The sequence below is a fragment of the Brachyistius frenatus genome, unplaced genomic scaffold (genome assembly GCF_029030835.1).
Source record: "Brachyistius frenatus isolate BFR_SWC_R1_liver_20210118 unplaced genomic scaffold, ASM2903083v1 Contig_10, whole genome shotgun sequence".
In the NCBI taxonomy this organism is placed as follows: Eukaryota; Metazoa; Chordata; class Actinopteri; family Embiotocidae; genus Brachyistius; species Brachyistius frenatus.
In genome coordinates this window covers 4,338,015-4,363,972 of record NW_027210609.1, presented here as the reverse complement: position 1 = coordinate 4,363,972, position 25,958 = coordinate 4,338,015, and the positions used below count along the sequence as shown (strand labels likewise).

Here is a 25,958-nt window from a genome sequence, read left to right as displayed (position 1 = left end):
TATGTCCTTTATTTCAGCCAGGTTTTACTTTTGTAGTTTGGTGGTCTTGAGTTCAGTCTAGGATTTGTGCTTCCTGTTTAATTTTGAAATTATTCATCTCTTGTCTGTCTTGTTTCACTTCCTGCCCCTTGGTACGATGGTCTGCCCCGCCCTGATTAGTTTCACCTGTCCCTCGTTGTCCTTCCCTTTCTGGTGGATTCAGTCTGTGTATTCCCCTTCCCTCTTTGTCAGTTCATGTTGGTTCCCGTTCGCTTTCAAACCCAGCAAGTTCTTTGTCCTTTGTTTGTTCCTCATTCTGATTTAGTCTTTTATTTATTCTCCTTGTTTGTTAGTATTTTAGCTTTTTGATTTTTGCCTCTTTAGTTATTTACGGATCCAGCCCCAGCAGATGTTCCTTGTTTTTGGAGCCTTGATGTTTGTACATTTGGATCCTCTCTTCCTCGTGTGAACCAATAACAAAAATATGGACACATTTTATGTCAAAATTAAATTTTGTGGGGGAAATATTAAGGTTGCCAAACCCATTTTAGTATAATGATAATCCATCATACCATAAAACAGAAAATAAATATCTCATTTCCCCAGTGATTTATTCTCTGTGGTAAATATCCAGTGCAGATCTTAAAGCTCACTTCATGTGAGGGGGGTGGGGGGATTGATCGAAAGCCATATGATGCACCAGTTTTGTTCTTTTTGTTTTCCAAGCGCCCTTTTCGACACGCTGAGCCCTTGAATAATCCAAGTTGATGAAGCAGTTAGTCACAAATGGTTTTTTCTAGGGGTGTTTGCAATGATTAATCAAGGAACTGAGCTGCTCTGGCCTCTCCACCCACACACATTACAAGGTTAATGTCTATTGATTATTGCAGCACAATAAACCAATACTTCACCACAGATTTTCTCTGCTTTCACACATGTATGTCTTCTCTTCCGTGGATGCATAAATACAGAGGAGCAGATGCAACTGTAGTGTTGATGAATGATGCTTTAGTTGATACCATCTATCCACCGCGGCCGTTTGGTCATATTGGAAAAAAAAAAAGAAATCATGATTAGCACGTTAGATTCACATTTATTGAGCAAAAAAAGAAACGTTTTTCAAAAGTTTCTCTTTCTACAGAAAAGTATTTTCAAAGAAGTATTAAAATCAACGGCTTGTGTAAAGGGTTTAAATATACATTCTGACGTCTAAAATCATCGCCAACTTGAGGTCCAGACTTCGATCACATCAGGCAACAAACGTTCCAGTAACTGTCCGCCATTCACTTTTTAGACAGTCCCTGGGTAATAATATAGATAACACTGTTTCAGAGATATCCAGCCCGCAGGATGCGTCTTCGTTCTCTCACACACAAACACATTCACATATATATAGATATATATATCTATATATATATACACGTGTATATACCGAGTCAATAGGAGGGCTGCTGCACTGTGAACTTGTGCCCCCTGTTTCGGTGAGTCCGCATCATGTTGTTCAGCATGCGTGTTTAGACAATGCGTGTCAATGTGCTCGGCTCCTCGGGGTGTTTGGACTCGCACTGCTCGCCCTCTGGGACGCTGCTTCAGAGGTGACCTAGTTCTCCTGATTGTCAGCAGAAGGCGGTTTCATCAGATCGCTTTGTGCCGAGGCACTGAACTGTGCCCGGGACCCTGGGACAGGCCAATTGGACTTGTGTAATGAAGCTCATCACGCACGCACACGCGCACGCACGCGTGCACTGCTGTCTGCAGGTCCCGGGCAGCAGAATTTATAACAGCCATTTATTACCTTCTGCTTTATCAAAGAAATGTGATTCCTCTGTGCGTTTCTGATGCATGCACCACATGGCCATTACGGGCCATTACGGGGAGGTGACAGAGATGGAGCAGAGGGTGTTGATGGATGTTGGTGCCGGGCCCGCTGTCATTACGCCGTTCCATCGAGTAGAGCGTGCGGAGACACTTCCCCACAAAATGGCCGCTCGGCACCAACATGGCCCCGACTGCGAGGAGCAAATGATTTACACGTGACGATCGGGGCAGAACGTTGCATACATTCATCTGCTGCTTGTGTGTTTTGGAAAAGCTGCGAGGAGCAACGCGACCACAACAAACGGTCTGACGGCAGCGAGATCGCCGCAGCAGAGTGAATATGACTGGGCAGTATTTACACAGGAAATCCATCCTACTGACACGTGTGAAGAAAGCCATAAAAAAACAACAACAACAAAAAAAACCACAATGTACACAAACACTGCAAATTCCCACACTGAGTACGGGCAACTTACCACGACATACCGTTACACCGAGTGCAGCAACTCCTACTTATCCTAATGTCTCTCTAGCCTACACAGTACTCTCCAAATACAGAAGCAACGACGGTATTACATTCATATAAATAAGAATAATCCCAGGATACCCCACGAGTCACTTCAGCATGTTCGCCTCCGTTCATTTAAAAACGACAACTGAAGACCAGCTTCACCGTGTGTCCTTAACAACTCCCTTTAGAGGTACGATAACTGTCCTTGAGGTTGCGACACCGAAACCTCTGTGTCGAAGAAGAAAAAAAAAAAAGGTCTCTTTGAGCGCTGCTCTGTGCAGGTCAGGGGTCCTTGGATTTTTATAATGCCCAAGAGATTTGCAGGGCTTCACAGCTACAGTGATATCAGTTCATCGGGGTCTCTTTCCCTCTTTGAATGGCACAGAAGAAGAAGATATTCGACAGGAATCCTTTGTGTGGGAAGATCGAGAGGGATCAACCAGTTGAAAACCAATTGATCAGTCGCCGGTTTTCAATGTGTTTTCTCTTGTTTTTTTTTTTTTTTAGTAGTATTATTTTGTAAAAAAGGAACATGATACAAAGGTTTTCTGTCCATATTTGAGGCTGTGTGTATTTTCGGAACCACTTTGCTAGCATTCAACAGCTACAACCCCTTTTGGTCTACAGTATTGACGCATTAAAACCTTTGCAGCCATGTGGAGCTGCAATCGTTAAATGTTAACAAAATAATTGATAGTAGAATATTCAGAGTATAAATATTGTGTTTACTACACAGTTAGAACCAAGTTTGCATAGAATATGCACAGAAAACTGTATAATGTTTGAGCTTCTTTAGAAACTACTAACATACAAAAAGTCTGTATGTGGAGGAGAGGGGTTGGGGGAGGGGAGGGGGTTTGACTTGAGCTCTCTATAGCCAGAGGTGCTCTGCATCCCCATCTGCTCGCTCATGGTTGGAGATGACGGCTATAGGGAAAAGATGGCGAAGTAAACTGTCCAGCCGCTCACCCGCTCGTCTCTCTTCTCTTTTCTGTGCAGCAGGTTCTCTGTTGGAAGTAATGAGTCACGTCGGCAGCTTTTTTTTTTTTTTTTTTTTTTGCTCGCAGCGTTGCAGCCCTGCAGTATCGCAGGAGAGAAACGACGGAGGAAAGGAGCAGAAGATGGAGACAAAGGCGGAGAGGGAGAAAAGACGGGAGGGCAGTGTGTGTGTGTGTGTGTGTGTGTGTGTGTGTGTGTGTGTGTGTGTGTGTGTGTGTGTGTGTGTGCGCGCTTGTGATCCCAGACGGGATTTTAGGGCTCCGCTGCGATCACGTTCTCCCATCTTTCCGTTTCTGCTTCCTCCATCTGTCTCCTGCTCGCTCGTTGCTCGGAGGATGAACAGGACATTTTAAACTTGGCCTTTTTCTCTGTTCTGCAGCACCGTCCCTCGATCTGTCCGGCCGCCGTCCCGCGGCCTCCGCGTCACAGCCCTCTGCTGGCGCTGGGTTTCATCTTGATGAACCACTCTCCTGCAGGGTTACTGTTGTACAAATCCAGGAGGTGCGTGTCAGGATCCAGACAGTGCTCACCTGCAGAAAACGCACGCGCGTTACATTTTGAAGGCGAGTTAGAAAAAAAAAAAAAAAAAAAGAAGGATTTATTTTACATATCAGTTAGAGCTAAAACTACCAATTTTTTTTAAAAAAAATTTTTTTTTTTTTTTTTTTAAGGCAATTCATCTACAGTACATTTATATGTACATTGCTCGATTAAATGTGTGGGCCATCACATGTCAGAATAAGGGAAAACGTTCATCCCATTTTCAAATGTTTTGTTTTGTTTGACCAACGGACCAAAACGTCAAAGTACTCCGTTACAGTAACATAAAACGGAGAAGCAGCTTTAAAAATGACTTGAACGATCAAAAGATTATCAGAATAGTTGTTGATTTATTTTTCTTTACGTTGATTATAAATCCACTAATTGTTAATCAATTCCTGGGCTCCTGTTTGTACCAAAAAAAAAAAAAAAAAAGATCATAATTCAATAATCTGCGCTACCAACGTGCAAGTTTGGAGATTTTCCATTTCAAAGTTGAACTGAGTGAAAAAGTTTTTGCTCCCTGTGTCAGCTCTCATGTGAGCACACAGACATGTGTGTCATAAGCATTTGTCTGCTCTGATAACCGCAGATGTACCGCTCCGGCCTCTTTGGCACTTGCACACGTCATTACATAAGACAGTTGCTCCTCTCATCAGCCCAGAGCAGAAAGACATGCGAATGTCAGCGCCGGTCTGATCGGGGAAAACAGTGAAGACACTTTCACTTACCGATATTCCCTCCCACTTCATACAGGGCGCAGTCAGGATACGCCACCGAGCTGTTTCTTTTCAGAGACACACATAACACCTTCTATCATGCTCTGTGTTTTGCAGAAAGGTGGATTTGCACACAGTCATCAGGTGACAATAACAAAAGCTGAAACTGAACTTTTACAGAACAAAACGAAAGTTAGGAGTTTTGTGCTTTTGGATCTCAAAGCAGACAGATTTCATGTCGCAAAGCTCGACAACTTGACAGCGTATTTAGAAATGTTTTTAATATATATCTATTGATTCATCAAGCTCTTCGTGTTTGTGAGGAACAACAGATGTACACGGTTAAATATTGTTGCTGTAATAAACCTAGAGAAGACAGATTATAAACTGAACACAAGTCCTGATCTGCATCATATGCAAGATGCACTTAAATTAAGTTAAACTGTAGAACCACCGTAAAAGTAATTTAATTCCTGCCTAAATACATAAATATCACACGGCAAACAAAATACAAGTATAGAATAAAACAAAAATGGAAGTCTGAGGTTAGCAGCCATATCAGTATCGTACATACCGTCGCATTTTGCCTTTTCCATTTTCGGGGCTGCGGAGGAACTGGCGTTGAAACTGGGCGAGAACATCCGAGGTTCGCGAGTTGATGTTGATCTGAAACTCCATCGTGCTGCTCACCAGATCTCCAACCTGGATCTTCACTGTGCGACACGGCTGCAGGGTACGAAAAAGAGAATATCCAATATTTATTTAAGATCATAGCTTTGAATTCACTTCGAAGTCATTCATGGCTAATTATCAATTCTATATATTATACTGGTTCCAAGGTCACACATTTCTTTTGCCCCGGTGTACAGTGTACACAAATGAAAAGAAGCAGAGCGATGTTGCTGAACCAGCTCACCTCGGAGCTGTTTTTGTCGGGTTTTTCTCTGCTGTCTGTGTGGATCTTCCTCAGCAGGTTCTTGATGCGACGATCGTAAAACTGGTAACGCCGGTTGCTGTTCTCATTCAGCTTGCGTACTTGGCTCATGAGGAAGTTAGGGATCTGAGGAGAAAAGCAACAGACACAGTATTTGTTTTCGGTATACTTTCATAGCAAGAAATACTGTAAGTACACGGTTTGCCAGAAGAAATCTTATCACTTGTTTACTTGTTTTTTTCTCAAAACTCTAGCTAGAAAAAAAAAAAAACTAAGTACAAAAAGCTTTTCATAAGATTTGGTGTCAAACAGCTGATTCTTAGGTGAAAAATAAACCTTAATGTAATTTTTTTTTTAGAGGTTTGACTGTATTTTCTTTCCGGTATATGAAAGGTTTTGCGATGAAAATGGTTTAATCCTTCTTCAGCGACAGAAAATCTGTTGAAAGACTTCACAGATGAACTGGAGCACACGTAGAAAATGTAGGAAATACATTATTAAAAAAAAAAAAAAAAGCGATTGTTATATCTGATGTCTCTGGGTCCTACCTTCCAGAGCAGGTCCTGATAGCGGATGAGGAGCCTCATAACGTCAGCTGCCTTCTCCACATGTCCTTTCTCTGCGCCCTCCGTCAGTCTGCTGGGGATGGCCTTATGGAGGAAGAGGTTGGGAGCCATGATGGTCGCGACGGCCCACAGGTTCATCCTGTTCCTCTTTTCCCTGGAAACCACCTTACTGAGGAAGTCGAGCAGAGCCTGGAGGAAACACAGATGGAGGTATATGATGCCGAAGACATTTCAGTTGCTTTGAATTCTTTTTTTTTTTTTGTTAAAAGACATTCTCACCTTGAACTGAACAATGTGCAAATGTCTTTCAACAGAAAAAAAAAAAAGAAAAAAAAAGAGGCCACTTAAATGGAGCACAAAATACAGTAACGTGAATCATCACAGTGACTGAATCATCCGTAACACCTCAGATGAGAAGAGTGTTAATGCACGGTAAGTTTCAGCTGCCTCCACTGGAGTCAAAGTAATTAGTTCAGGTGGGTTTTATGCTCCTGGTTGCTATAAGCGGAGCTGAAGGCACACTTGTGTTGACGAAAGTGAGTCATGGTTAATGCAAGCCATTATATAACGGAGCAGAGTGTTAAACTGTGGCGTAAGAGCAGAACAATGAAGTAATACGTTATGAAAGCGTGCTCTGGTCAAGTGTCATCTGGGATACATTTCTGTTTCTGACAAATCTAAGAAGAGCGTGTAGCGACTAATGAAGAACGTGTAACGCAGCGGAAGTCAAAAGTCTGGTTTAACACTTTCAAGGTCATTCACGGTTTCTGTAACAATCCCACAAATCTTTACACTTCGAGATGAAATATTTGTTCAAACTTGCCCCTTAAAAGTTTTTTTTTTTTTGTCATGTCTATATCTGTTGAACATCACTTGTTCTTAATTTGAGCTGCTGCCTGTTTTGACCATGACTTCTTTGAAAAAGAGATTTTTAATTTTAATGGGACCTTTCCTGATTAGATAAAGGTTTAAAAAAATAAAAACATTTTCAACAAGGCCATACATATCCTTGTCTTTTACTTGAGTAAAAGCAGCAAAATTACACTTTAAAAATACATTGTAAAATATAAGTCATTAACATTAACATGTTAGTCAACCAACAACATATATTAAGTATTATTAACAAAATAGATTTTAAAGTATCCAAAATAAAATGACAAAAAACACAGAAAAATGGCCCTTCTGAGTGTTATACTTCTTTATTATATCTTTGTATTAATATTATTGATTCTGTGAAAGGATCATTTTGCTGCTGTAGTCAGGTGGAACTAATTTGAAACAATTTATAGGTTAAAAAATAGTTTTAAAACCACTATGATCTGTTTTGTGTTTGATCTGCAGTTAAGTAGCTAGTAAATAAATGTAGTGCATTAAAAAGTGCAGCGTTTTCCTCTGAAATGGGGCGGAGGGGAAGCGTGAAGTGGTATGGGAAATATTCTAGTACAAGCGCCTCAACGTTTTAGTTGAGTCAATGTTTTTAGTTTTATTCCATCCCTGGAACATCACGGGCGTAAGACTCTGTTTCTTTTACCCTGAAACTGACTGGGATTATGTAGAAAGCCCCTAGTCTATTCCAAATGAGCCTAAACGAAAAACTTTACATCTGTGTAAGAATTTATGAAGTGTTGTGTTGTCTTTACCTTCAGTGTGTTCCTGTTGGGCTCGGGCAGCAGCAGGATGAGCAGGTTCAACATGTGGAGTTTCTGCTTCAGATCTGTGATGTCTGAAAGAGAACGCAAGTAGGTAAGACAGAATATACACACACTGTTCATTTCCTCTGTGTATGATCAAGAATAATGGCGTTTCTAAAGATTAATGGCATTGTGACAGGTGGCCATTAGGTGTGTTGGCTTGCGTCTCTGTGGTCGCATGTCGTTTATCACTTTGTACTGATTCATACATCAGCGAGTCATCAGTCACGTTATATTAATATCAATCTGTTTTTTTTTTTTTTTTTATTAAGGTGAAACTAATGTTAAAATAGCGGATCCTCTGCTCTGCTGTGTCACTGTGCATGCATTTGTGGCGGTACTGCGACGCCTCCTAAAATGGTATCAACTTGTTCATCTTCGTGTTGATTCCTCAGCCGGAGCAGAAAAGATAAGCGCCACACATCATGGTGAAGAGACTTAGGTAATTATGACGTGAGCCCCGCTGAGCTGTCGGAAAAAGTGGGCAGCAGATTGTGTAGAGGAGGGGAAGAGGAACTGTTGAATGTGTCTGTTTTATACAGTAATCTAATGTAACCTGACAACATTAGAGACACTATCAGATGATCTAATACACAATAAAAGGACAATAATCCAAAAATAGTCATTCACTTCAACATTTTCCACAATGATAGTTATATACAGTATGATGTATAGTAGGCCTGGTTGTTATGTAACTACAGAGGATTGTCCTGAAATGAAAAGGCCTCAGGTTTAATCCAACAACAGACACAGGTCCTGAATAAAATGTTCAGAATAACAACACAATAATTATGCAATAAATACACATCTGGAACCTTTTTAACCGACACGAATGGTTGAGTAGCGTCCACTGACCTCTGACGGCGCTGAAGGTATTGAGGTACTCGGTGGTTAGCAGTGGAGCGGGCAGTTCCCGGATGAACTTCTTGAGTAGTGCAGCAGCGTCGTTTGGACTCACTTCATCCCAACTGACCTGCCCTGAGTAGAAGTTGGTTTCCAAGTTCTGCTGCAGCAGCTACGGACAGAAAACAATGTTGTTTTTAGAGCAGGTTGGCCACACTGTCGCTGCCTAATTATCATATTGTTGTGTAATTAGTTGTGAAGCAGAGTCTATTGATTAACACAGACATTATTTATTTTAAGGATCAGTTATGACTGGCGGCTTAAGTGGGTCTACATGTCATTCAAAGTCTCTGAAACAAACAAATCTGTCTTGATTTAAAACTTGTTATAATCAAAGTTGCCCTTTATGACAATAGACCTTAAAAACACATGTACAAGATCTGATTCTAATTCTTTAACACAGAGAGCCCATCCAGGTATATGCAGGTCATACCGAGCTACCTGATTGTGTATAAGCTGTCATGCAGAAACTGTGGTGAGCAGCAGGAAAAACTGTGTTAATATGCCGATGGTAAAATCATCAACTGATGGCTGAACGTCTCTTCCAATTAGTTTTTTCAGATTAACTAATTTGGAGTTTCTATGTTGATTTAGTAAAAAGGGTTTTTGGAACAGGAAATATTTTCACATGTGGTGTTTACTTGTCCCTATAAAAGTAAACATGCTTTTGGTATGCTTTTAAAACCATAAACAAATGAAAGAAATCACAACCAAAATATAAAATGTATCTAATTTAAAACTTTGAGTGATCTCTTATCAAATCCACTGCTTGATTGTCGATCCTGGCAGTTTTTCCTAGCTTAGTGCGCCCTGGCGCCCTCTGGTGGGTGGTTATATTTAACTGATTCACCATCACCTCAACACATGAGGAATTAAACACAGAAGCATGAGGCCATCTGACTGCAGCAGCTAAAAAACATTAATTTTGCCTGATTGGACCTTGTTTTTCTAAATGCCAACTGTAGTTAAACTCGGTAAAGGCGGTTGATTTTTCTCTGCTGTTCAAGCATTTCTGACATTTTTCAGTGTCAATATTGTGGCTGCCCTTTAGGTCATGACATGTTTTTCCTTCACTTTACGATCATTAAACGCACTCTTGAGGTGTGTGTTGATCTTGTTATTGTACCTTGATTCTGGACTGAGATCCCGGAACCCGCAGGATCCCCTCCGAATCAACTCCTTTCTTGTCTAGAAAGGACAACAACTGCAGAGGGAGAGAGAGACAAAAGAGAGAGACATAAGCAGAGTCAGGCGTCAGTAGATAAGAATCTCACGCTCACCTCTGCTGGTTGTGCTCTGTAACTGCTGCTACAAACAGGGTGTGGTCAAAGCGTTTCGCATACAGAGGACATTGGGGTTGTTTTATCATCTGTATCTGAAGACGCAGTTCAACAAAGGCAAAAATGTGCACAACACGAGCGGGAAGAGTAAAATACGGTCAAAAAGATCAAAACTGTCATCTTGTGTCAGACCAGGGGTGAATAACGGATACATGAAACAAAAGTGTGTATGTGCAGTGCATACCAATTTTACTTCACACATGTCATCTATCAGCTGTCAGCTACAGAGGTTGACCGTGTAAAGTTTTGTGAAAGATTATATTTCACAGATGTATTTTTGGGTTCTCACTGCCTGCAGGAAGAGAGGAGTCGAGGTGTTGGGCTTCGTTTTCTGATCATTCTCCAGCAGCGTGGCCAGCGGCACCCCGAACAACGTGCTCTCTGTGAGAGAAAGGTTGGTCATGTCACATGAACGTTTGGCCAAAACAACATAAGTGAGACATTGTCCTCTGTTGGGTATAAAATGTTGTTGCTCGTCTTATTTTGTGAGGGTGAGTGGGCCGACATAAAGTAGGTCTAACCAAAAAGGATTATTTAGTGATGATTAATCAGTCATAAAGAATATGTAGCCATAGTTTTGTCTCTTGTTTGTTCTGTAATATTCTACATAGAGCAACAGGCACAATGTAAACATATTTAATAAAAAAAAGGAAAGAGGACATTTTGATTTAAAACCAGCTCAGGTTGTCAGTAGTCAATAAATGAATGCATTACATAGAAACTAACAGATATTAGACCTGTTAAACTATGCTAGCACCAGAAAAACTGGAGGAACAGCTGGCAAACATGTGAAAACTGACAGTTTGTGTTGTAGTTTTGCTCTCATTTTAATGAATCGCAGGCAAAACAATAAACCCATAGTTAGTGTTATTTTCTTTAAAAAAAAAGAAAAAAAAAGACAAAAAGGTACTAGCCGAGTACAGTATGCCAATATACATGTGTGTTAAGTTCCCCTGTGAGCCGAGTGCTACTATACCTGGGATTTTCCTCTTGGCGGTTTTGTGCCTTTTGACCTCCAGCTCTAGGAGGTCGCACAGCGCCGTCATGTCGATGAGAGCCAACTGACGCACCTTCTTCATGTCGGCGTGGGAGAGATCCTGGATAAGAGTCACTCCTAGACGGCACTTGGGGCAGACTACCTGCTGAGGAGGTGAGAGTGGAGGGAGAGAAAAGTGAGCAGAGCGGGAGTGGAGATGAAAGTAAGAAAGCAGAGGTGAAGAGGCAGAAAAAGACAGAAAACATACAAACCGAAAAAAAAAAAAAAAGTAGAGAAGTTGGAAGAAGATTTGTACGAGGAATTGGAAGTAGATTAAGTCAAATATTCACTGTCATGTTATGTACATCAGTTTATGGCCAAGCAATGTTTGAAAGTAAATGTGGCAAAAGAGTATTAATGCATGCCTTAATTAATTCCACTAATCAGAACCACTAATTCTTCCCTTTTTTTTTTTAGAGAAAACTATTAAGTCTGAAACCAGAAAATAAATCAGATGGACTCACCAACAACTCTGCTTTTGTTTTGAGCTAATTCCGTCATTCCTTATTGGCTTAATCTTGTTATCCAACCCACAACAGAGGGCTGATTGCAAATGGCTTATAACAGCATTTGTTTGTGTGTGTGTGTGTTTATTATCAGGTTTACATGAAAATCTTGATCCAAACAGGAAGTGAAATGTACAGAGATTTCTTTGGCCCAAAATTACTGAGACCAGTTGTGATCAGTTGTAATTACATTTATTTTTCAATCACTTTAACACTGCCATAATCTTAAATGTGAAGATTTGCTGTGTTGTGCCATAATCACAACTACAATTGAAGCCAAACGCAGTATGATGGAACTGTGATGCTTATTTGACTGCGTGTCTGCAGGAAAACGTAAATGCTATTAACGTTATTGTTTTTCATGTACAGTACTGTAAGTGAACTGACTTTTCCTTATAGCAGTGTGATTCTTTTAAAATCATCTCTTCTGTCAATAGATTACAGTGTCACCGGAACACATGAATGTAGGAAATACAAGAAGTGTAACACAAGTCAGGGTTTCCCCTTATGTTTAATTTGCAAATTATTTCCCCCATTTTACCATTTACACAATGTCCCCCCAAATTCCCTGTATGAGATAACATTTTAAAACCTGAGTGGGAGAAGTAAAAAGAGTTTGGGTGCTTACAGGCAGGGTGCCGTCCTCTTTCCTGCGTTGGCTGTTATTCTGTGGCAGTTTGGCTTGTTTGATGAGGATGACGGCCTGTTCGCAGTAAGCCACATCAGTGATGAAGAATTCTTTCGGAGCACCCTGCGGATGCTCGGGCGTCACAGCTGAGCAGGAAACATGCACATAAACACACACAATCACCAGTCTATTAGTTCAGAGGGAAGTCCACTGTGGAGATGGCACGAAAAGCTCAATTTGAATACACGTAACACGAGGGAGCACGAGGAAGAAAAATCCTAAAAGTCAACAAAGAAATGAGGAAATGTAATGCAAACTTCATTCAGCTCTTATCTGAATCTTATCTCCCAAAACAGACGAACATATAATCACAAAACCAACAAAACTGCTGAAGTCACAGTCACCGTGAACTGTGGTAAAGGTCGATCTGGAACAGCTCTCCTTTTCATGATAGTAATGTGTCCAAGATAAGTTATCTTTATAGTTACGAGTGTTGCCTGTCAACAGATGCCAACCTGCTGTATGTTTTCAGTATTAAAACACTGACATATGAACTGCAGCTTTCTCTAAATAGCAAACTGTTTTCCCTGCTTATTATCATGAGTACCAAAAACAGACAGGGACTTTCTCCAGCAGAAGCCTGCAGAGACAAGTGTTTATCCAGGGATTAATGTGAACCAATGAGGAGGCGGATGACAGGACCGTGTGATGTGTCCTCTTGAGGCCCCCACAAATCTGTTGCTCACCTGACTTCTGGTATTTACACTTACATCCTGTGGCTAATTTGTAGGATTATCTGATGATGGAAATTGCAAACAACCTGGCTGATTATTGAGTAAATACAGTTTTGATTGAATTATATTCCACAAACAGCTGCAGCCACTGCTGTGCTCTATGCCTGTTTTTAATTGGCTTTAAAAAAAAAAACAAAAAAAAAAAAAAACTTTCACATCTTTGTTATTCCCTTTAGTATTTGCATGTTTATTTTTGACTAATTATATGATGTAGCTCTTACCTGATAATGGCGTTTTGGCAACCGAAGCCATGCTGTTTTGGGCAAGGTCTTCACTATGTTGTGACTCAGGCAGCAGGGTCTGGTGAGAGAGAGCATGGAGACATTGTAAACACCTCTTTTCTTAAAAATCAACACCAGTAAAAATCAAGTCTTTAACTCTGTTAAATTGTCCATGTGGTGTTTTTTCTTTTATATGCTACAAGATACATCAAGTGTAAAATTAGCAGTCAACTAGCAGGCTGACTAAGACTTTCTTTTTCGGAGCTGCAGTGACGGTCTGATAGTGTCAAAAGCTCAGTCAGACAGCCAGGTTTTCATATGTCACTAGCCTTAGACGAGCGGCACAGACAATGAAGTCAAAGATGTAGAGTTTCATCGAAGCCACTTTAGAACATCAGGGGATTCTAACAGAGAAGAGTTTTTAGAGATTGAATCAATGCCATAAAAGAAACTTTGAATATTTACTTCACCTCTGGGAATAAAATGTGTTTCATTTTGTCTGCTAAGTGTATGGACATTGATATACAGTGTTTCCTTTGATAAAGCACTGATAAGGATCAGCGTCTTTTTTCCCCCTCATAGGGTGACTCAGATTGGCAGCGAGGACAAAGCATGGCCTTTACATGATATTTAATGTCAGCCTTTCTGCATGGAACAAGACAGCACAATACAAAGACTCCCACACCGAGTTCTGAGAGTCACCTGAGAAATGGGTATTTTATATTTGAATGCATAATATATTCACTGCATTGGACACAGACAGGCTGTGCTTGCTGTAAACTTGCACTTTCAAACAACATTTCTAAAGTACTTCTGAAACTGGAAACCAGGGTAACTGGTTGATTTATATGTATCAGGGAAGTGTCAGTGTGAAAATCTACATGTGAGGTACTGAACACATACCGTATATGTTAGTTTCTTTTGAGAAGCTTAATTCAAAGAACAGAAAAGGTTGTTCTCAAACAGTCTTAAGTTTCCCACTTACATTTGTAGAGCAGTTTAAATCATGTAAAGTTATGTGGGGCACAAATACTTGAGGTCAGTTGCAGAACAACCTTCCTGAGACTGACAGTGATCTACAATGTGTTTCAGCATCCTGACCCGAGCGATTGGGGCGTGGAAGATCTCACGAACGTCGCGGGGTGGCGGTTTGTTCCTTTTGCGGAGGGTCAGCGTGTAGGAATCCAGTCGACGCTGAACGGCCTCGGCCTGCGTCCGGGTCAGAGTGGACAGCAGCACAGCTTTGTCTACATCCTCGCTGTCCTCGCTGATGAGGGTCGACAAACCAGCATCCGCCAGCCACTGCTCCTCTTGTTCTCCTTCTGCAACAAGTATGTATGTACAGCAGGCATTGAGATGTAAACATTCACACACACACACACACACACACACACACACACACACACACACACACACACACACACACACACACACACACACACACACACACACACACACACACACACACACACACACACACACACACACCGACAACAACAACAACAACAACAACAACAAGATGTGGATACAATACATTTAAACATGCAGATTTTGACCCAATTAAAGGATAATATGGATGCAATTTAATGTAAAAGATTTTAATGAAAGTAAACCACCTATAGGTAACTGCAAGTTAGTTTAATAAATTTAGATTTACTAAAACACCTTTTAAAATGTAACATGTAGCACAGTCAAACCAAAACTAATCAATGCGGAAACAGGGAATCACTGTAGCATCATGACGTGCCAAATGGGACGGTTTTAAGGAGGAACAGAAAGCCAATTTTAACTTTGTCAGTTGTCTGAGTTAGCTATGCAAAGTTACACCTGGCACTCAATGAATGTAAATTATCAATAAGAGTTCCTTTCTTATTAAGAACGAGTTTGGGTGGTGCACAGCGTTCTAACTACGCTAAGCCTGAACTCTTGAGGAACTCTCTTGGACACTAAATACAGTACGTTTGGTCCGGTTTTTTTTTTTAATTTAACAAGGAAGATCATCAAATTATGAATATAGTAATAATGTAGCATAAAATTATACATAAACACAGAGGTTAAATTTATTAGGGAAGAATTCAGACAGTGTTTCTGTTTGACATAACATGAAAAGGATCTATTAAAAGGCAGAGTTAACACATTCAGATCATCTGAATGGGCATTATGAATAAAAGTCAGCATTCATAAATGGCTATCTGGCTTCTGTATATGAAACAATCCCCGCCACAGAGTGTTTGATGGTGTTGTCATGGTGATGAGCGCTACTTTGCTGCATGAGAGAAACCTGATACGTTGCCATAGCAAATGCATCATTTCATGGAGGATCTTAGTAGCAGCTGAACTAAACATTAATGCTTTGCAAGACTATCAGATAAACTCACGAGGGTTTTTTTTTCCTCCTCAGCTCTTTCTGTCCATTCTTAATCAATCAGTGCACAATCAGCAGTATTTACCTTCTGACTGTCGGGAGTCTCTCCTGCTGCCGTCGAGGTCGGTGTCGCCACTCCCCTGTCGGATGGTTTCTACCTCACTCCAGAACGAGTCCAGGCAGAGTTTGTCGGGGTGCTGCTCCTGGTCCTGGTCCTGGTCCTGGTCCTGGGGAGGCAGTGTGTGTGTGCTGGGTGCGTTTTCAGCGGCTGCCTGGTCCTGCGGGCTGGCCCAGGGCTCCACGCTCATCTCGGTGGGGCTGGGATCTCTGGTGCAGACATACACACACGTAAAGAAATTACACGGACGCATGCAAAAAAAAAAAAAAAAAAAAATGAGCAGAAACACAAAGACGCATACAAACACAGGACGAACGGTGAAGACTGAGGTGCTGCGGGGAGGAGGAATCAGCGGGGAGAGACAAAAGGAGGTGGATGGAGGGAGGGCCGGCGTGTGGAGGGCGATGGCGAGAGCGGACACAAAGGGGGGTCTCTATTGTTCTTGCAAAATGTGGCTTGGAGGCAAAGTACCCTGCAGATCCACTAGATGTCACTGTAACAACGTGAAATCGGCTTTCCTGAGGGTTACACCCCTCTGTCTACTGAAACACATCTGCGAGTGCAACCCACTAACAATGGAAAATGCAATATAGAATGAATTTAAGAAAATTAAATCATAAATGATCTAAATTTGCTTTCAGCTTCCTTTCCAAACACAAGCAGGAAAAAAAAAAGCAGCCTGCTTTCCCTGTGTAGGACTTAACAACAGAGGATACTGTTCTTTGCCTACAATGGGACACACTCAGCTGGCAGACACACTCGTCTCCTCAAGAGCTAAAATATAACCCAGTGATCACAGACACAGGAAATGGTCTGATTCACTCCTCTGGTGTGTGGTTTAGTCACATTCTTCTGATCAGCAAGTCTCAAATGACATACCAAACCATAGAGATACATTTCTGAGGCATTCCAGGTGGCTTGTCATGACATCGCGAATGCAGATACACAATGAAGTGATTGTTTCCGGGTGTGCCGTAGCCCAAAATACACATCATACTTTTAGTTGTGATTCGATGAGCTTGTCAGGATGTTCCTCATACATTCCCTCATCAGCCACAAGTCACTTGAAGACAGATCAGACCAGGATTTTTCCACAACAATACTTTGGGGGTATTAAACCAGTTTCGTGGTATTTCAGAGGAGGAGGGTGGGGACGCTGTGGGGTTGTGAGTTTCAATAGATTTAATTCAATGGAAGCTTCTGTTCTTAACAAGAAACAGCAAGAGGAAACAGAAATTAAAAAAAGCCTGATTTACACAGCTTCAATACAGGCTTAAAATAATTGTTCTTTCAGTCTATGCACTATGCATAGAAGAAAATGCCAGAGATATCACCAGTGACTATAATTGGAAAAAATAAAAATAAAATAAAAATTATACATTTGAATTGAAGAAATCCAATTTTTTTTTTGGATTTTATACACTTTATTAATCCCCGAGGGGAAATTTCTTCACTACAGCAGGGGGGCTCTCAGGGGGGAGCTGCTGCAGCAGGCTGCCACTAGCGCGGCGCCAGGTAACCTGACTTGAGGTGCATGTTTTTGGATGTCTACTAGTCAAGGTGTGGCACTACTGCATAGCAGCTTTCTCATTTTTCTAAACTGGCAAATGGTATTAAGTAACTCTATCAGCTCCACACAGATGTATTAGGTAGAATAGGTCATGGTATTTCTTTACTGTTCTCTAAACCAGTATGGTTCGATTTCAATGTACAGAACAGCAGTATACAGTGTAATGTGAGAGTGCCCCTCAGTCCAGTCTAATCCAATCCATTTCAATGAAAAACCTCAAACACTTCAGCTGTTTTTGATCTTACTCTAAAGAAATCCTCCTTCAATACGACTGTAAAGAAACTCAACAGTGAAGCTATTTTACAATAACAGACATTAAATGCATTATGAAAAATGATGCACAGTTCCAGCGTATTTGATCAGTAATAACGATGATATTAACAATAATGAAAGCACCGGGCACTGGCCAGACAAGACATCTGTCTGAATGTTTAGTCTTTACATTTTTAGAAAATAGTGGACAAATACGCCCATCACACCAGAGCAATGTCAAATAAATTACTAATGTAGTCGGACTACAAACCAAGACCCAAAGATATTCAATTTACACTGACAGGAAACACAACAAATCCTCACATTTAATAACCTGGCAGCAGCAAATGTTGACATGTATACTTATTAAATGACTTCAATATTTAAATTGTAGTTACCTCAGTTGTTGATGACTAATTTTCTGTCTGTAAACTACTGTAATTATTTCAGCTCTGGAAATCTGATCTGATTCAATTTCTTAGAGTGTGAAAACATTATATAAACTTTCTGGAACAATCAGATGAGAATTTACATACCTAAGAAATGTTATGATTGTCTTCACTTATATCTATAAGATGTTACAATTTAAAACACATGTTTCCTTACAAAGAGAAGAGTAATGTGTTTCAGCTCCCCACAGATTTAGGCTGAAACTTAAAGTTTTTAAGCATCTGCTCAAAACTCGACAAACCAACTACTCTTATATCTACTCAAGTTTAGATAGAACAATTTGTAGGGGAACAGAAAATGCAGTAATGACGTAATCCCAAAAGGCAGTATAGATGTCATGAAAGTTGGTTGAATACAAGATCTTGCTCACTACATCACTAACACACAGCTGCCCAAAAGCCATAACATGTGCTCACAACATGGCACCAAAAAGATCAGAGGTCTTTGACATCAAAAGGAAAATATTCATAATAGAGAAACTTTTTTCTATCTCACAAAAGAATGTTCATTTGCAAACTGTCAAATGATAAGAAAAATTAGCTGGTCTCTAAATCTAAAATACAGACTCCACAGCATAAACTTCATTTTTACTGCACAGCTGCAGCAGTTTGAAGTTGCACTCCACTTGGTATTTTTTTTCTCTTTACCACACAATGTGCCATCTACACAGCAACAGACAACACTACAAACTTCAGCAAAACATTAGTAGATTTGGTCCCGCTGATCAAGCCACAGCACCAACTCTTCGTCATCAAACCTACCTGGCTTTGTTCTTGTGGAGCAAGGGCTTCCCTCGCTTGCCCTTCACTGGACTTCGGTTTGGTTGGAACCTGAAATGGTTCAATCTGGTGCGTGGAAACTGCATGTTGGACTCGAGCCTGCTCACCACTACCTCCTCTCTGCCTCCCATATCCACACTGCTAGAGGAGTCCAAGAATTACAGCATTGCACAAAAACTAGCTTTATCCAGTCCTGGTGGTTGGACACCATGTGAGTGTGATGTAAATCTGTCCGCTGCTACAGTTTCTCCGTGCGGTGACAGGAAGTGCTGTTGTAAGTCTTGAGGCTGCGAGCCGAGCGGAGCTGGAGATGGTATGCTGGAGGGAGTGACGACTCCCTGAACATCAACACATCATTCACACCTGTTCCCTCCCTCGCCATGCTCAGGTGACGCACCCTGCCTACAAGCCCGATAGCCATCAACTTTCTCTCTGGTTCATACAGGAATCCATTGCCTGCCACATTTTGGACCACAACTTTAACTGAAATACAACAATAACCGTCTTTGTTTCAGCTGGTAGAAGTCGAATGATGACATAAATGATGCATCATCCAGCTACATGAGTGAACGCCAACCATTCATAAGTGTACCTCAGGCGCTTTATTCTTATTATTGAGTTCATTAATTAAGGATTCTTTGTTGGAAAGACAAGGCATTTTACCACCTTTCTGTTTTATGTCTCTGTATGTCCAGAATTAAAATAACCAAACGGATCAAAGGACGAAGACATTCACCTCCTTTTCAAACTTTGTTGTAAAGCTTGCACTGCAAACACGTCAGCTTTAATCTCATAGCGCATACTTATGGTGTGACCGCTAATGACGTGATGGTTTAAAATCAAATCAGTCCTTATATGCAGAAGTAAACTACTTATTGCACCATTTGTGTGCTCATAGCGAACATGCTCGTTCAACCTCATACCTGAGCACGACTAGACATCTGATATAAATGACTGTCAACGGCCGGCTGTGTTTGAATGTGATTTATGTATACGGGTCAGTGGCAGAGTGAGAGAAACATAAAGCAAGAGAAAGTTTCTCGAGTTTCTGAAGTGCAACAGGTCTGTCCGCATTGCTTGTGAGCAGCCCTGTAACCCCCTCCAGCTAAAAATCCCAGCAGCTGTGATGTGGAATCCCCTCAGGGGACAGATAATAAGAAAGAATGAAGATAGCTTTGAATCTATTTCCAATGTTTCATTGTTTTGCCTCAAGAACCAAAAGGAAAACAAGCATTGTCTTAGTCAGAACCTGCTTATAATTGTCTTCAACTTGCCAGCATGTTACAAAACGTGGCCACAAAACAAAGCACACGCTGCCTGCTAAATAAAGAAAAGTAACTACTGAAAATGTCAGGGTGTTTGGATTGTTTCTTGTTGAATGGACCTCCCGTTAACAAAGAAAATCAACAGGAAGCCATCCACTCTGAGAGAAGAATGGACAAAACATGAAACTGTTGCTTACCTTTATACCCTGTGGGAAATAACACAAAGTTACCCGAACCAATAACTCTGCTCAAGGTATACAGTAATCCACTTGAAAAACCAGCTCCTGTTAAAGGCAACGGTGTTTAATCCTCGTGGTTGAATTCCACTGAAAGCCTCTTAGCCAGCAGAGAATGCAACAGTTAGCTTATTCGGCCTTGAGAAAGTGTTTCTTCTCAACACTGTCACAGCATGTATGATCTGTGACATGGACAGTTTTAAGCGCAGAGAGTGATGAGTTCGAATCACGGTGAGTCAACAAAGTGCCCAAACCTCCTCGAACACCACAAAGCACCAAAGACTAAAACGTTAATGCTAAAAGTTCAACATTTAGACACAGAAACATGTTTGCACTGATTAACAAAAAAACAACTAAAAAAAAAAAAAAAAAAAAAGTCTTATCAAAGACTGGTCAAAACTGAAGTGGCACACAAAACTCGTTCAGCCTTACGGTAACAGTTAATCGATACATGCGCCTCCATCCCCAGCAAACCCCGGGTCCAGCAGCAAAAGCCTAATCCTACCTGGCCTTGGCCCGCCCAATAACTCTGCCCGACAGCAGCAGCAGGGCCGCCGAGCTACTTCTCCCCCATGGCATCCTGCTGTTGTCCCCCTAAAACTGCTGCGAGCTGGAGGAAACAGCAGCTGCCTGCCCCTGGCGAGCTTTCCCCCTGTAATCTCTTCAATGCACAAACACATTAGAGCAAGGACAGTTGGCTGCTGCTGGCAGGAACGTCACTACACCGCATCCTGGGGCAGGAAAGGAGGTCTGCATGGAGGGGGCCGGGGGAGCCGAGTGGCTGAATAGCTGACTGGGGCCGGGACAGACAGCGGGAAGATATCGTATGAAAGCATGGAGCAGAGAACACAACAGCTGCGGGCATGACTGCCTCAGTTTCTTGACGAAGTTTTTGGATCAGCTTATGCTGCAGCTTCTTTATTTTTCTGGGACAAAGACAAGTGTAAAACATCCTTTACAGGAGTGGCAACATGCTCAGGCATCCATTTATTGATTTAGCGCCCAGGAATGTTCAACATTTCTTTAAAATGACCTTTGGCCTTTAGCATTATTGGTTTTCATCAGGAACTGGAGGCCATGATCCAATTGACTGTCACGTATTCACAACATAGATTAATATGAATCACTATCAGAGACAGAGAGGCACTCGGTCCAGTGATGTCCACAGACAAAGAGGCAGGAATGAGAAACAATTTCCTCATTGAACTCTGTATCAGGTCTATTAAAGGGAGAAACACAAAGCAGAATAGGGGCTTTGATTGACTGGGACATAAACAACATACAATAGAGCCTGTGTCCTCTTACATCTTCTGGACATAACCCACTTTGACTTGCTTCAGGGCTAACATTCACATCTGACTTGTTCTTACCCTTTGACCTTTCACATAAAATAGATTAGTTATTGTGTTAGGCATTAATGGGTCTTGTGCAAATATGACAACGTTAATGCCAGGCATAAATATTTTCTAATGCCCGTTATTTAAGAAAAACTTAAGTCTGCAGTTTATTCTTTTGTATATAAACTGCACTGTCCTCTATCTTTGGCCACATCATATGGTACAGGGAATGTGAGGATTAGGGTTAAAAACAACAACAACAACAACAACAACAACATATGAGTCGCAATTTGAAAAGGCAAGTTTGATAGATTAGGGCTGAAAATGTTCTTTTCACCCTTCCTATAATGCTGCATGATGGTAAGTATTTGTCACTGTCTGTTCTCTGTCCTGTCTTTACACTGGATTTCTACACAGGTGGCTGGTGCACCAAACGTTACTTGATGCTGAAATGAGCTAAAACAGATGTGCCATTTATTACAATTGACCGCGCTTTGACTACATTTTCAAAGAGCTTTACTATATTTATCTCATTATAAGAGAGATCTCTGGAGTTCATTCCCAAGGATTGGACTTTGTAACACAGCAATGTCGACGGGGTTTGAATTCTAAAAAAAAATCCAGACAGTACTTCCAAATCTTACAAAAATGAAAACCTCCTTTATGTCTATCAGTCTCCGTTAACGCCAATCTAGTCAGTTCTTGGTGCATTGTCTGGCATCACATTATTCACCCATTAAAATGCTCACATATCAAAACAAGTCCAGTCATACTGAACATAAGGCCTTCTCTGTTGCATAGACTGAGAAGATATCGGGTCGGATCGATGCTCGTTTCTGCTGGCGTCTCAGCTCCTTGGCAGTTTTCCCAGGTACTTAGACTGAGTTTGTCTCTAACCAGATCAACACAGATTACGGACACCAGTGGGGGGCCTCCTGCATTTAGCATTTCTCACCAGCACTCTCTGCTCCCACTAACTTATTCCTCATTTCCCTTTTCTCCGTTGCATGTCAACAACAGCTCTGTGAGGTCTGCCATGTTATTTCTCAATCACTCTCTTCCTAAATTTCCTCATCGTCCGGACCAATAAAACCACCTAATCTCCTCCCCTGTAACTCTAGGTCAAACCATGCTCTTTTTCTCTCCCTCTTAAATATCGTAAAATGTTTCTTTTATTTTTCTTGAATCATCTCTGATTTGTGTTTCTGGGCAGTCGAGCCCTTTCTGGCCTTATCTGACAAACCTCCGTAGCTCACGGATACATCTGGAGGGGGGAAAAGGAGTGTTTAGAGCGTGACGGCGTGCCATCATGTGACCCTGCAGACGGCATATGACAGTTAGCTCAGCCTTGTGCCCTGCTCAGCCACCTCTTGGCTAGCAGGGTACTGAGCCTGTGTGGAGTGCGGGGGACGGGGGACGGGGGGACAGGGGGGGAGGGGGGATGGAGGGGGTGGGGGACAGGAAAGTGGAGGAGAATACAGGAGAAGAAGAAATAATGAAAAAGGGCAAATCATGATAATGTTACTGTTAATACGTAAATCTGATCATTGTTTAAAATGTGAAATGCAACCGAGCCGAGGCCGATCAGACTCATCAACACCTCCGGATGGTTTGACAAACACCCAAATGGTGACGGTGCGAATGGGGACGGCACGTCACTCGTATCCACATAATCCAAATCTAGGTTGCAAAGCAGCACTCGTGTTACAGACACAAAAACACGAAGAAACAAAAGAGGTGATGAACTGCCGCATCAAACGACGAAGTTCACGCAGCTCATGCAACTTAGTTTTCAATCCAACGACCGCAACACACTTCCACACGAACCAATGAAAGTATAGTAAGGGCAACTTTGTAGTGAACACTTTAGTCACGAGTACAAAACATTTCACGAGATGGCACACCAATTCATCGGGGTGATGTTGCCGAATTCGTTCTGAAAGAACAGATGGGAAGTGAGTTGGAGAATGGCTTCAATTACCTGGCCATATAAACATATCGATGCATCACTCAAAGTATGTCCCTGTACAAAGCTCTGAAAAAGGAAACAAAAAAACAGACATTTTAAGCCCAACGCTGCGCACTGCCATTTTCATTTATGTCAAAAAAAAAAAAAATGACTGAAGGATTTCACTTCAAGCCGAGGTAACAGTTGTCCACGAGTTCACTGAATCACTGGTGTTTTAATGCACTCTGTGTGAGAAAAAAAAAAACTTCACGCGTGCAAATTCAGCTGAGATTTCCCATTGAATACGCTACGGTTGGTATGAAAGATATACAGACGTGGTTGGTTCAGAAAGATAATAATCACCTTTGGTCTGTTGGCAACAGCTCATATTCTCCACAAGACGATGTGACACGTAAATATAAATTGTGTTACTCCCTGTCGCTCGGCACTCATGCAGTTCAGTCGTGTCAAGCTATTTAGTTGTTGGACTGCAGGCCTGCTCTATTTTAGAAGGGCTTTCTAGTTGACAATAAAAAGCTGGCAATAAAGCATTGGGTGATCATGTTTTCCGGAAACACTACGTGATCATAACAAACATGATGAATGATTGGAACATGATCTGCAGCATGTAACCATATCTCTGACGATCAGGTTAAACTTACTTCCTTGACCAGATCTCTTTCACTGAGCCATTTCACAAACACTGTCCTGTCAACTGCTGACAGGAACTGAATCTGTAGGTTGGAGGTAATAGTTTTAGTAGTTAACATGTCTTTGACAGAATTATTTTTTATTTGTGAATCCACATATTTAGTTTTGTGATAGAGTCCATATTTTGTCGACAAAAACAAACAGGCGTCTTCGTGTGAAGTCTCTCAGTGCATGGCTTAAGTGACTAGCAATGAAAGCTGCACCTTCTCCTCTCTGGCCATATGGTGCTAAAGCAGTTCACAAGGGCAGCAGTGCTTTGCACTGACTTTTACCATTTTAGACTTGGAAGCACACATGCTCTTATATAGTTGTAATTTACAACATGTATATTGCCAATGTGCTCTATCTATGTACACTAGTGACAAGAAAATCAGGGGGTTAACTCCACAGTTGTAATACAATGCCTAAAACCGACAGCTTCTTCACATCACACTGATTGCAGTGTTTTCAAAATAGTCTGCAATTGACACAACTAAGACAAAGTCAATCGAGGACACACCGATCAGCCACAACATTACATTAGAAACACGGACTGGTGATGCATTAAGGACTACACAAAAGCCTCGCAATAAATCCTCCATTCATAAGGGTCATAATGTTCAGTTGTTATTCAATCCGATGAAGTGAAGTGTTGATTTATTCTAAAGGTTATTTAGGAGACTGTAATTTGTGGTGCTGTTGAACTGCACTGGGCTATAGTGAAAGCTGTTCCTAATATTTTGTCAGACTATTTTCTCTCAGTGTAGTCAGTCCATCTTTTAATCAGATGGAACGACAAGTTAACACTGGGATCATTACAAAGGAAAGATGTATTGTTTATTACAACTAATGCTTCACCTGTCAGTGGTTTTATTGTTGTGGTTGCTGGTTGTGTTTAACCAGGTATGTCGCATTAAGGTCAGCAAGCTCTTTAAAAAAACAAAACAAAAAAAAAACCCTGAAGCATTATCTTAATAGACTGGGGATCATCAAACTGGATTTAGGTACACGAGCATAAGACTAAAATGAGCTGAGCACAGCTGCACGTGCAGCCAGGAAAAAGGCCATAGTAACAGGTCCTGATACCATAGCAACCAGAAATGCTTCCCGACCGGAGAGCAGAAACACAGCCAAATGGAAGAATTAACACACTATATACACAGTTGCACACAACCACATGACCTTGTCTGTATTACGAACGCACAAATATTATTTTGCAAGATGACAGTTCAGATATAAGTTATTACAATTTACCGGGTTTTTTTTTTTTTTTTTTTTTAACGAACTCCGCAAACCACAGCTAGCGAAACAGCAAACAAAGAGATCCGACAACTACAGCGATCGACATACCTGCAAAAACACCGTCGACGCCTCCCGGGGCGGGAAGGCTCCACTGAGCGGGGAAAGGAGTTTTGTCCATGTGGTTACAGCAGCAGAGAGGGAGAGCGGTGTCAACAAACAGATGGCACGAGGAGAGATGACATAAGACGAGGGAGACTGCTCTCATCAGCTAACCGTCCACATTACCCTTCTCACCTTGCGGCTGACGTCACTACTCCGGGCTCCACAACATCAATACCATAATGACATTTGGTTGTACATCAGCATGCTCCTCTTGGATAATCTTTTTTTTTTTTTTTTTCACATGCCCACCCAATTTATTGTCCAAAAAACACTTGTAAAAACCCATAAAAACAAATTAAAAAAAAACTGGACAGAAAGAAATATGATTTTCTCAGCAGACTTTCATTATATAAACACCT

General features: G+C 41.3%; 1 protein-coding gene across 8 annotated transcripts; it reads right to left on the bottom strand.

Annotated features, from left to right (window-relative positions):
• Positions 1-1,052: 1,052 nt before the first annotated feature.
• On the bottom strand, positions 1,053-25,721 carry LOC138616586 (rho GTPase-activating protein 40). 8 transcript variants are annotated; one of them, XM_069691005.1, is made up of 16 exons: positions 25,546-25,721; positions 22,801-22,948; positions 15,636-15,877; positions 14,287-14,507; positions 13,186-13,264; positions 12,171-12,316; positions 10,977-11,142; positions 10,290-10,381; positions 9,787-9,864; positions 8,613-8,772; positions 7,707-7,789; positions 6,049-6,255; positions 5,483-5,626; positions 5,141-5,292; positions 4,579-4,634; positions 1,053-3,837 (listed from the first exon to the last, which is right to left on the bottom strand). In XM_069691005.1, the coding sequence occupies exons 2-16, from the start codon at positions 22,866-22,868 to the stop codon at positions 3,731-3,733; spliced, it is 2,001 nt and encodes a 666-aa protein (XP_069547106.1). In that variant the 5' UTR covers positions 22,869-22,948; positions 25,546-25,721; the 3' UTR covers positions 1,053-3,730. The 8 variants fall into 8 exon arrangements, with proteins under 8 accessions (XP_069547106.1, XP_069547108.1, XP_069547107.1 ...); XM_069691007.1 differs by lacking the exon at positions 22,801-22,948; XM_069691006.1 differs by lacking the exons at positions 22,801-22,948; positions 25,546-25,721 and adding an exon at positions 23,539-23,562.
• Between the last annotated feature and the right edge of the window lie 237 nt (positions 25,722-25,958).

Bases quoted from the DNA above. Each gene is read 5' to 3' on its own strand.
- LOC138616586 (XM_069691001.1), bottom strand. From the start codon at position 18,850: ATGGGAGGCAGAGAGGAGGTAGTGGTGAGCAGGCTCGAGTCCAACATG. The intron at 9,865-10,289 runs GTGAGAACCCAA...CTCCCTCTGCAG, and splicing joins CTCCTCTCTTCCTGCAGGCA to TTGTTGTCCTTTCTAGACAA. The intron at 6,256-7,706 runs GTAAAGACAACA...TGTTTCCTCCAG, and splicing joins CCAACAGGAACACACTGAAG to GCTCTGCTCGACTTCCTCAG.